This window comes from Oncorhynchus mykiss, chromosome 1, assembly GCF_013265735.2.
Source record: "Oncorhynchus mykiss isolate Arlee chromosome 1, USDA_OmykA_1.1, whole genome shotgun sequence".
Taxonomy (NCBI): Eukaryota; Metazoa; Chordata; class Actinopteri; order Salmoniformes; family Salmonidae; genus Oncorhynchus; species Oncorhynchus mykiss.
Genome location: NC_048565.1, coordinates 90418002 through 90431941, shown reverse-complemented (window position 1 = coordinate 90431941; position 13940 = coordinate 90418002). Strand labels below are relative to the sequence as shown.

General features: G+C 36.1%; 1 protein-coding gene across 4 annotated transcripts in view; it reads right to left on the bottom strand.

The window, feature by feature from the left end:
* Positions 1 to 13940, bottom strand: part of LOC110531531 (A disintegrin and metalloproteinase with thrombospondin motifs 3) — a 125475-nt gene that overhangs the window by 35968 nt on the left and 75567 nt on the right. For all 4 annotated transcript variants that reach the window (XM_036988538.1, XM_036988535.1, XM_036988526.1 and 1 more), the window contains exon 7: positions 298 to 403. In XM_036988538.1, the coding sequence (XP_036844433.1) occupies positions 298 to 403 (106 nt within the window). The remainder of the gene's footprint in view (positions 1 to 297; positions 404 to 13940) is intronic.

The following is a 13940-nucleotide window of genomic DNA, read 5'->3' as shown; positions in this document are numbered from 1 at the left end:
GGTCTCATAGGTCCCGTAAGACTCTGGTCAACAGTAGTGAACAACAGGGAGGAGGGCGCCACTTGGGTCAACAGTAGTGAACAACAGGGAGGAGGGCGCCACTTGGGACGAAAGTAGTGGACAACAGGGAGGAGGGCGCCACTTGGGACGAAAGTAGTGGACAACAGGGAGGAGGGCGCCACTTGGGTCAACAGTAGTGAAACAACAGGGAGGAGGGCGCCACTTGGGTCAACAGTAGTGAAACAACAGGGAAGAGGGTGCCACTTGGGACCCAGCCTGTGTGCTGCGGTGACTTACACATGTCCGGTCTCGTGCGCCACCACGAAGGCCGAGGAGAATCCGTCCTCGTGGTTCAGAGTGCAGCTTCTCAGAGGGTGGCACATGCCTGTCACCGGGGCGTAACCTAGGCAACACATATCACACACACGGGCACTGATAACAAACCGCTAGGCAGAGATGAAGCGTTGTATGGCTGTTACATCACACCTGGGTTCAAATACTACTTGAAATCATTTGAAATACTTCAGCTGGGCTTGATTGAGCTTGCCTGGCGCTATGGAACCAATGGAATAGTTGCACAAGCCCAAAACTCCGCCCACCTGGCACTCCAGGCAGACTAAACGTGGTGCTTAAAGTATTAGAATTAAAAACAAATGTTACTTGAACCCAGGTCTGGGTACATATGTCTCTCTAAGGCTCTGATCAAACCACGGTTATGATGATGTGGTGGGGATGGATTAAGGTGAGACCAGGTCGGCCTGCTTTTAGATGTCTGTCTGTGTTTCGGGAGACGTCTTCAATACCAATTTATCTAGTAAATCATACATAAATCATACATTAATATCTTGGTCAGTGGTCGACTTCATCTACACGGAGGCCAATTTCAACAACACATTTCTAGTTGCAACGAAAAACCTGTCAAGAGGCATATAAAGTATCTATTGCATTTTGCAATAGTTTTGTGTACATGTGAAATAGCACGTATATTCTCCTGACACTGGTAGGTAGGTACCTCTAGTTGTCAGAATTCCCAGAATGCACGCACATTTTTACAGGTAGTAGTTGTGTAAACAAAGCTACTGCGTAAACATTGCTGCTAACACAGGAGGTTGGATTGACTTCAGTGTGTTTTTTGTGGGATTTTTTACATAAGAGAAAATTATTAATTATCCCAACAGAGCCAATGCTATTATAATTATAGTGTCTGACATATACCTACTGCAATTAACAAAGAACTACTAATTGGACACAAATCAGAACAACGAATATGGAAATGAACACAGATTACTGTACATAAAGAATATCGACCTTCATGTGTGGCTCAGTCCCAAATATGGCACCCTGTTCCCTATATAGTACACTCCTTTTGACCAGGGACCATAGTGCGCATCATAGGGAATAGTGTGCCATCTGGGACAGATGCACATGAAGAAGACTTGCTTTATAGTCTGTGTTCCATTTCCATAGTAGTTGTTCTGATTTGTGTCCAATGAGCAGTTTGTTGTTGATAGCAGTAAGTACGTGTCTCTGTTGTTAGCTGATACGTGCTGCTGAACAGATGGGTAAAATAGCCTTTAAAAAATATACTGTGTCAATAATCAGGAAATGCCTAAAGGCAGGAAATGAGGCTACGATAAAAAATTGAAAAACTGTCAAACTTTGAGAAAGGCCTGAAGATTTTGTCTGTGTACTTGCTTGTGTCTAAATTCCTCTTCTATCTACTGAAATAGACAGTAAGCTTGAAAGCATTTTGTTAAACCCAGCACAGACAGACCAACACAAGCTTGTTATTAAAACCAAACACAACCGTATAATATAACCCAACAATACAGTAATGACACATATTTAAACACAAAGCACAAAGGACACTTGAATACAACTACTATACTATATACTATAAATAACTACTATACTATACATAAGTACTATACTATATACTATACATAAGTGCTATACTGTATACTGTGTATAAAACTACTATACACTATAAATTACTACTATACTATACACTAACTACTATACTATATATAACTTCTATACTATATAATATGTACTATACTATATATAAAACCACTATATATTATATATAACTACTATACTACATACTAACTACTATACACTATATATAACTACTATACTACATACTACTATACTACATACTAACTACTATACACTATATATAACTACTATACTACACACTAACTACTATACACTATATATAACTACTATACTATATACTTACTATACTATATACTATATATAACTACTATACTATATACTTACTACTATACTATACATAACTACTATACTATACATACTATACTATACATAACTACTACACACTATATATAACTACTCTACTATGCATAACTACTATACTATGCATAACTACTATACTATACATAACTACTATACTACATACTAATTACTATACACTATATATAACTACTATAATATATACTTACTACTATACTATACAAAACTACTATACTGTACATAACTACTATACTATATACTTACTACTATACCATACATAACTACTATACACTATATATAACTACTACACACTATATATAACTACTATACTATATATAACTACTATACTCGACCAAGAGATGTGCAGCGATCCAGATTAGCTGAGCGTTATGTTTGGTTCAAACGGGGGTTTGTTGCTGAAACAAATGGTCCTGCTGTCTGACCATGTGAAGACCTTTGGCATGCAGGTAAAAAAAGCAGAAAATGCAGACACAGACAGATATTGATGATCGGGGCTGCTTCAGTTGGCCATGTCCCAAATGCCAATCTATTCCCTATATAGAGGACTACTTTTTTGGACTAGAGCTCTATTGGTCCTGGTCCAAAGTAGTGAACTACATAGTGAATGGAGTACCATTTGGGACACGTGCTCTGTGGTGATTAGCTAGAACCCAGTTGCAATGATGTCACTATAGCCAGATTTGAACCAGTAGTTCTGGTTGTAATGTGGTTGTAATGGCGTTATTTCATCTAGCTCTGCCCGATGGCAAAGAACTACAAGGAACATGGCGGCACATGGTGGCATCCAATGGTTATGTAGTTATATCAAATGGTCAGATGGTTATGTTATAATGGTTATGTAGTTATATAAGATGGTTATGTTATAATGGTTATGTAGTTATATCAGATGGTCAGATGGTTATGTTATAATGGTTATGTAGTTATATCAGATGGTTATGTTATAATGGTTATGTAGTTATATCAGATGGTTATGTTATAATGGTTATGTAGTTATATCAGATGGTTATGTTATAATGGTTATGTAGTTATATCAGATGGTTATGTTATAATGGTTATGTAGTTATATCAGATGGTTATGTTATAATGGTTATGTAGTTATATCAGATGGTTATGTTATAATGGTTATGTAGTTATATCAGATGGTTATGTTATAATGGTTATGTAGTTATATCAGATGGTTATGTTATAATGGTTATGTAGTTATATCAGATGGTTATGTTTTAATGGTTATGTAGTTATATCAGATGGTTATGTTATAATGGTTATGTAGTTATATCAGATGGTTATGTTATAATGGTTATGTAGTTATATCAGATGGTTATGTTATAATGGTTATGTAGTTATATCAGATGGTTATGTTATAATGGTTATGTAGTTATATCAGATGGTTATGTTATAATGGTTATGTAGTTATATCAGATGGTTATGTTATAATGGTTATGTAGTTATATCAGATGGTTATGTTATAATGGTTATGTAGTTATATCAGATGGTTATGTTATAATGGTTATGTAGTTATATCAGATGGTTATGTTATAATGGTTATGTAGTTATATCATATGTTCATGTTATAATGGTTATATAGTTATATCAGATGGTTATGTTATAATGGTTATGTAGTTATGTCAGATGGTTATGTTATAATGGTTATGTAGTTATATCATATGTTCATGTTATAATGGTTATATAGTTATATCAGATGGTTATGTTATAATGATTATGTAGTTATGTCAGATGGTCAGATGGTTATGTTATAATGGTTATGTAGTTATATCAGATGGTTATGTTATAATGGTTATATAGTTATATCAGATGGTCAGATGGTTATGTTATAATGGTTATATAGTTATATCAGATGGTTATGTTATAATGGTTATGTAGTTATATCAGATGGTTATGTTATAATGGTTATGTAGTTATATCAGATGGTTATGTTATAATGGTTATGTAGTTATATCAGATGGTCAGATGGTTATGTTATAATGGTTATGTAGTTATATCAGATGGTCAAATGGTTATGTTATAATGGTTATGTAGTTATATCAGATGGTTATGTTATAATGGTGATGTAGTTATATCAGATGGTTATGTTATAATGGTTATGTAGTTATATCATATGGTCATGTTATAATGGTTATATAGTTATATCAGATGGTTATGTTATAATGGTTATGTAGTTATGTCAGATGGTTATGTTATAATGATTATGTAGTTATATCAGATGGTTATGGTATAATGGTTATGTAGTTATATCATATGTTCATGTTATAATGGTTATATAGTTATATCAGATGGTTATGTTATAATGGTTATGTAGTTATGTCAGATGGTTATGTTATAATGATTATGTAGTTATGTCAGATGGTCAGATGGTTATGTTATAATGGTTATGTAGTTATATCAGATGGTTATGTTATAATGGTTATATAGTTATATCAGATGGTCAGATGGTTATGTTATAATGGTTATGTAGTTATATCAGATGGTTATGTTATAATGGTTATGTAGTTATATCAGATGGTTATGTTATAATGGTTATGTAGTTATATCAGATGGTTATGTTGTAATGGTTATGTAGTTATATCAGATGGTTATGTTATAATGGTTATGTAGTTATGTCAGATGGTCAAATGGTTATGTTATAATGGTTATGTAGTTATATCAGATGGTTATGTTATAATGGTTATATAGTTATATCAGATGGTCAGATGGTTATGTTATAATGGTTATATAGTTATATCAGATGGTTATGTTATAATGGTTATGTAGTTATATCAGATGGTTATGTTATAATGGTTATGTAGTTATATCAGATGGTTATGTTATAATGGTTATGTAGTTATATCAGATGGTCAGATGGTTATGTTATAATGGTTATGTAGTTATATCAGATGGTCAAATGGTTATGTTATAATGGTTATGTAGTTATATCAGATGGTTATGTTATAATGGTGATGTAGTTATATCAGATGGTTATGTTATAATGGTTATGTAGTTATATCATATGGTCATGTTATAATGGTTATATAGTTATATCAGATGGTTATGTTATAATGGTTATGTAGTTATGTCAGATGGTTATGTTATAATGATTATGTAGTTATGTCAGATGGTCAGATGGTTATGTTATAATGGTTATGTAGTTATATCAGATGGTTATGTTATAATGGTTATATAGTTATGTCAGATGGTTATGTTATAATGGTTATATAGTTATATCAGATGGTTATGTTATAATGGTTATGTAGTTATATCAGATGGTTATGTTATAATGGTTATGTAGTTATATCAGATGGTTATGTTATAATGGTTATGTAGTTATATCAGATGGTCAGATGGTTATGTTATAATGGTTATGTAGTTATATCAGATGGTCAGATGGTTATGTTATAATGGTTATGTAGTTATATCAGATGGTCAGATGGTTATGTTATAATGGTTATGTAGTTATATAAGATGGTTATGTTATAATGGTTATGTAGTTATATCAGATGATTATGTTATAATGGTTATATAGTTATATCAGATGGTCAGATGGTTATGTTATAATGGTTATGTAGTTATATAAAATGGTTATGTTATAATGGTTATGTAGTTATATCAGATGGTTATGTTTTAATGGTTATGTAGTTATATCAAATGGTCAGATGGTTATGTTATAATGGTTATGTAGTTATATCAAATGGTTATGTTATAATGGTTATGTAGTTATATCAGATGATTATGTTATAATGGTTATGTAGTTATATCAGCTGGTCAGATGGTTATGTTATAATGGTTATGTAGTTATATCAAATGGTTATGTTATAATGGTTATGTAGTTATATCAGATGGTTATGTTATAATGGTTATATAGTTATATCAGATGGTCAGATGGTTATGTTATAATGGTTACGTAGTTATATAAAATGGTTATGTTATAATGGTTATGTAGTTATATCAGATGGTTATGTTATAATGGTTATGTAGTTATATCAGATGGTTATGTTATAATGGTTATGTAGTTATATCAGATGGTTATGTTATTATGGTTATGTAGTTATATCAGATGGTTATGTTATAATGGTTATGTAGTTATATCAGATGGTTATGTTATAATGGTTATATAGTTATATCAGATGGTTATGTTATAATGGTTATGTAGTTATATCAAATGGTTATGTTATAATGGTTATGTAGTTATATCAAATGGTCAAATGGTTATGTTATAATGGTTATATAGTTATATCAAATTAGAATGGCTTAGTTAGACGTAGTTCTACTTAGTTAGAATGGCTTAGTTAGACGCAGTTCTACTTAGTTAGAATGGCTTAGTTAGACGTAGTTCTACTTAGTTAGAATGGCTTAGTTAGACTTAATTCTACTTAGTTAGAATGGCTTAGTTAGACTTAGTTAGAATGGCTTAGTTGGACTTAATTCTACTTAGTTAGAATGGCTTAATTAGACATAGTTCTACTTAGTTAGAATGGCTTAGTTAGACGCAGTTCTACTTAGTTAGAATGGCTTAGTTAGACGTAGTTCTACTTAGTTAGAATGGTTTAGTTAGACGTAGTTCTACTTAGTTAGAATGGCTTAGTTAGACTGGCTTAGTTAGACTTAGTTAGAATGGCTTAGTTAGACATAGTTCTACTTAGTTAGAATGGTTTAGTTAGACGTAGTTCTACTTAGTTAGAATGGCTTAGTTAGAAGTAGTTCTACTTAGTTAGAATGGTTTAGTTAGACGTAGTTCTACTTAGTTAGAATGGCTTAGTTAGACGTAGTTCTACTTAGTTAGAATGGCTTAGTTAGACTTAGTTAGAATGGCTTAGTTAGACGTAGTTCTACTTAGTTAGAATGGCTTAGTTAGACTGGCTTAGTTAGATTTAGTTCTACTTAGTTAGAATGGCTTAGTTGTACTTAGAATGGCTTAGTTAGACTTAGTTATACTTAGTTAGAATGACTTAGTTAGACTTAATTCTAAGTTAGAATGGCTTAGTTAGACTGGCTTAGTTAGACTTAGGTCTACTTAGTTAGAATGGTTTAGTTAGACGTAGTTCTACTTAGTTAGAATGGTTTAGTTAGACGTAGTTCTACTTAGTTAGAATGGCTTAGTTAGACGTAGTTCTACTTAGTTAGAATGGCTTAGTTAGACTTAGTTAGAATGGCTTAGTTAGACTTAGTTAGAATGGCTTAGTTAGACTTAATTCTACTTAGTCAGAATGGCTTAGTTAGACTTAGTTAGAATGGCTTAGTTAGACTTAGTTAGAATGGCTTAGTTAGACTTAATTCTACTTAGTTAGAATGGCTTAGTTAGACTTAATTCTACTTAGTTATAATGGCTTAGTTGTACTTAGAATGGCTTAGTTAGACTGGCTTATTTAGACTTAGTTCTACTTAGTTAGAATGACTTAGTTAGACTTAATTCTACTTAGTTAGAATGGCTTAGTTAGACTGGCTTAGTTAGACTTAGTTCTACTTAGTTAGAATGGCTTAGTTAGACGTAGTTCTACTTAGTTAGAATGGTTTAGTTAGAATGATGGATGGTGTTTCTTCTTCCATAATAGTTGAGTTGCTCATCACCTATTTATTAAATGCTGCAAGCAAAATGGCACAACAAGAAAGCAATGGAGATGCGCTAGCTGAGCCCTTTATCTGAAGACAGATAAAAGATATTCAAGAGAATGGAGACTATATACATTCCCTATGAAAAAGCCATGGTGAGCTTGGCATGGAAGAGTATGAGAAAAAGTTGCAGTAGGTACAGTAGCTATGTTATAGTAGCTATGGTACAGTAGCTATGGTATAGTAGCTATAGTGCAGTAGCTATAGTGCAGTAGCTATGGTACAGTAGCTATGTTATAGTAGCTATAGTGCAGTAGCTATGGTACAGTAGCTATGTTATAGTAGCTATAGTGCAGTAGCTATGGTACAGTAGCTATAGAACAGTAGTTATAGTAGTTATACACTGAACAAAAATGTAAACGCAACATTTTCAAAGATTTTACTGGGTTACACTTCATATAAGGAAATCCGTCATTTGAAATAAATCACTTTACCTTTATTTAACTAGGCAAGTCAGTTAAGAACAAATTCTTATTTTCAATGACGGCCTAGGAACAGTGGGTTAACTGCCTTGTTCAGGGGCAGAATGACAGATTTGTACCTTGTCAGGTCGGGGATTTGAACTTGCAACCTTCCGGTTACTAGTCCAACACTCTAACCACTAGGCTACCCTGCCACCCCAACCTATGGATTTCACATGACTGGGAATACAGATACATCTCCTCCACATAGAGTTGATCAGGCTTTTGATTGTGGGCTGTGGAATGCTGTCCCACTCCTCTTCAACGGCTGTGCCAAGTTGCTGGATATTGGCAAGAACGGGAGCACGTCAACCCAGAACATCTCAAACATGCTCAATGGGTGGTGAGATGTCTGGTGAGTATGCAGGCCAGGGAAAAACTGGGACATTTTCAGCTTCCAGGAATTGTGTACAGATACTTGTGACATGGGGCTGTGCATTATCATGATGAAACATAAATAGCGGATAAATAGCACGACAAGGGGCCTCAGGATCTCCTCACGGTATCTCTGTGCATTCAAATTGCCATTGATAAAATGCAATTGTGTTCATTGTCCGTAGCTTATGCCTGCCTGCCTATACCATAACCATGGGGCACTCTGTTCACAACGTTGACATCAGCAAACCGCTCGCCCTCACGATGCCATACATACTGTCTACCATCTGCCCTGTATAGTTGAAACCGGGATTCATCCATGAAGAGCACACTTCTCCAGCGTGCCAGTGGCCATTAAAGGTGAGCTTTTGATCACTGCAATCAGGTGAAGACCCCGGTGAGGACAACGAGCACGCAGTTGAGCTTCCCTGAGACGGTTTCTGACAGTTTGTGCAGAAATTCTTCGGTTTCAGACGATCCCACAGGTGAAGAAGCCGGATGTGGAGGTCCTTGGGCTGCCGTGGTTACACGTGCTCTGCGGTTGTGAGGCCGGTTGGACGTAAATCTCTAAAACGACATTGGAGGCGGCTTATGGTAGAGAAATTAACATTACGTTCTCTGGCAAGAGCTCTGGTGGACGTTCATGTAGTCAGCATTCCTATTGTACGCTCCTACATTTATGGCATTGTGTTATAGAGTGGCCTTTTATCGTCCCCAGCACAAGGTGCACCTGTGTAATGAGCATGCTGTTTAATCAGCTTCTTGATATGCCACACCTGTCAGGTGGATAAATTATCTTGGCAATGGAGAAATGCTTTTTTTTGTGTGTATGGAAAATTTCAGGGATCTTTTATTTCAGTTCATGAAACATGGGACCAACACTTTACATGTTGGGTTTATATCTTTGTTCAGTATAAATCACACCTATATATTCCATGAATGTTATGAGAGGATGACATGAGTCAGTAGTTCAGATATTTGTATTTATTTAACTAGGCAAGTCAGTTCAGAACAAATTCTTATTTACAATGACGGCCTACACCGGCCAAACCCGGACGACGCTGGGCCAATTGCGCGCCGCCCAATCACGGCCGGTTTTGATACAGCCTTGGAGTCGAACCAGGGTGTCTGTAGTGACGCCTTAAGCACTGAGATGCAGTGCCTTAGACCGCTGTGCCACTCGAGCGATACAGTATATAGTATCATAAATGACACAGATCCTATAGATAAATCACTCAACATACCTGTCAGTGGTTACTGCTACAGTGACAATCACATACATTCAACATACCTGTCAGTGGTTACTGCTACAGTGACAATCACATACATTCAACATACCTGTCAGTGGTTACTGCTACAGTGACAATCAAATACATTCAACATACCTGTCAGTAGTTACTGCTACAGTGACAATCACATACATTCAACATACCTGTCAGTAGTTACTGCTACAGTGACAATCACATACATTCAACATACCTGTCAGTGGTTACTGCTACAGTAACAATCACATACATTCAACATACCTGTCAGTAGTTACTGCTACAGTGACAATCACATACATTCAACATACCTGTCAGTGGTTACTGCTACAGTGACAATCACATACATTCAACATACCTGTCAGTGGTTACTGCTACAGTGACAATCACATACATTCAACATACCTGTCAGTGGTTACTGCTACAGTGACAATCACATACATTCAACATACCTGTCAGTGGTTACTGCTACAGTGAGAGGACAATCACATACATTCAACATACCTGTCAGTGGTTACTGCTACAGTGACAATCACATACATTCAACATACCTGTCAGTAGTTACTGCTACAGTGACAATCACATACATTCAACTTACCTGTCAGTAGTTACTGCTACAGTGACAATCACATACATTCAACATACCTGTCAGTAGTTACTGCTACAGTGACAATCACATACATTCAACATACCTATCAGTGGTTACTGCTACAGTGACAATCACATACATTCAACATACCTGTCAGTAGTTACTGCTACAGTAACAATCACATACATTCAACATACCTGTCAGTAGTTACTGCTACAGTGACAATCACATACATTCAACATACCTGTCAGTGGTTACTGCTACAGTGACAATCACATACATTCAACATACCTGTCAGTGGTTACTGCTACAGTGACAATCACATACATTCAACATACCTGTCAGTAGTTACTGCTACAGTGACAATCACATACATTCAACATACCTGTCAGTGGTTACTGCTACAGTGACAATCACATACATTCAACATACCTGTCAGTAGTTACTGCTACAGTGACAATCACATACATTCAACATACCTGTCAGTGGTTACTGCTACAGTGAGAGGACAATCACATACATTCAACATACCTGTCAGTGGTTACTGCTACAGTGAGAAGACAATCACATACATTCAACATACCTGTCAGTGGTTACTGCTACAGTGACAATCACATACATTCAACATACCTGTCAGTAGTTACTGCTACAGTGACAATCACATACATTCAACATACCTGTCAGTAGTTACTGCTACAGTGACAATCACATACATTCAACATACCTGTCAGTAGTTACTGCTACAGTGAGAGGACAATCACATACATTCAACATACCTGTCAGTGGTTACTGCTACAGTGACAATCACATACATTCAACATAACTGTCAGTAGTTACTGCTACAGTGACAATCACATACATTCAACATACCTGTCAGTGGTTACTGCTACAGTGACAATCACATACATTCAACATACCTGTCAGTAGTTACTGCTACAGTGAGAGAACAATCACATACATTCAACATACCTGTCAGTGGTTACTGCTACAGTGACAATCACATACATTCAACATACCTGTCAGTAGTTACTGCTACAGTAACAATCACATACATTCAACATACCTGTCAGTGGTTACTGCTACAGTGACAATCACATACATTCAACATACCTGTCAGTGGTTACTGCTACAGTGAGAGAACAATCACATACATTCAACATACCTGTCAGTGGTTACTGCTACAGTGACAATCACATACATTCAACATACCTGTCAGTGGTTACTGCTACAGTGAGAGGACAATCACATACATTCAACATACCTGTCAGTGGTTACTGTTACAGTGAGAGGACAATCACATACATTCAACATACCTGTCAGTGGTTACTGCTACAGTGACAATCACATACATTCAACATACCTGTCAGTGGTTACTGCTACAGTGAGAGGACAATCACATACATTCAACATACCTGTCAGTAGTTACTGCTACAGTGACAATCACATACATTCAACATACCTGTCAGTGGTTACTGCTACAGTGACAATCACATACATTCAACAAACCTGTCAGTGGTTACTGCTACAGTGACAATCACATACATTCAACATACCTGTCAGTAGTTACTGCTACAGTAACAATCACATACATTCAACATACCTGTCAGTAGTTACTGCTACAGTGACAATCACATACATTCAACATACCTGTCAGTGGTTACTGCTACAGTGACAATCACATACATTCAACATACCTGTCAGTGGTTACTGCTACAGTGACAATCACATACATTCAACATACCTGTCAGTAGTTACTGCTACAGTGACAATCACATACATTCAACATACCTGTCAGTGGTTACTGCTACAGTGAGAGGACAATCACATACATTCAACATACCTGTCAGTAGTTACTGCTACAGTGACAATCACATACATTCAACATACCTGTCAGTAGTTACTGCTACAGTGACAATCACATACATTCAACATACCTGTCAGTAGTTACTGCTACAGTGACAATCACATACATTCAACATACCTGTCAGTAGTTACTGCTACAGTGACAATCACATACATTCAACATACCTGTCAGTGGTTACTGCTACAGTGAGAGAACAATCACATACATTCAACATACCTGTCAGTGGTTACTGCTACAGTGACAATCACATACATTCAACATACCTGTCAGTGGTTACTGCTACAGTGAGAGAACAATCACATACATTCAACATACCTGTCAGTGGTTACTGCTACAGTGACAATCACATACATTCAACATACCTGTCAGTGGTTACTGCTACAGTGAGAGAACAATCACATACATTCAACATACCTGTCAGTAGTTACTGCTACAGTGACAATCACATACATTCAACATACCTGTCAGTGGTTACTGCTACAGTGACAATCACATACATTCAACATACCTGTCAGTAGTTACTGCTACAGTGAGAAGACAATCACATACATTCAACATACCTGTCAGTAGTTACTGCTACAGTGAGAAGACAATCACATACATTCAACATACCTGTCAGTAGTTACTGCTACAGTGACAATCACATACATTCAACATACCTGTCAGTGGTTACTGCTACAGTGACAATCACATACATTCAACATACCTGTCAGTAGTTACTGCTACAGTGACAATCACATACATTCAACATACCTGTCAGTGGTTACTGCTACAGTGACAATCACATACATTCAACATACCTGTCAGTAGTTACTGCTACAGTGACAATCACATACATTCAACATACCTGTCAGTAGTTACTGCTACAGTGACAATCACATACATTCAACATACCTGTCAGTAGTTACTGCTACAGTGACAATCACATACATTCAACATACCTGTCAGTGGTTACTGCTACAGTGAGAAGACAATCACATACATTCAACATACCTGTCAGTGGTTACTGCTACAGTGAGAGGACAATCACATACATTCAACATACCTGTCAGTAGTTACTGCTACAGTGACAATCACATACATTCAACATACCTGTCAGTGGTTACTGCTACAGTGAGAAGACAATCACATACATTCAACATACCTGTCAGTGGTTACTGCTACAGTGAGAGGACAATCACATACATTCAACATACCTGTCAGTAGGTACTGCTACAGTGAGAGGACAATCACATACATTCAACATACCTGTCAGTAGTTACTGCTACAGTGAGAGGACAATCACATACATTCAACATACCTGTCAGTAGTTACTGCTACAGTGAGAGGACAATCACATACATTCAACATACCTGTCAGTAGTTACTGCTACAGTGAGAAGACAATCACATACATTCAACATACCTGTCAGTGGTTACTGCTACAGTGAGAGGACAATCACATACATTCATCATACCTGTCAGTAGTTACTGCTACAGTGACAATCACATACATTCAACATACCTGTCAGT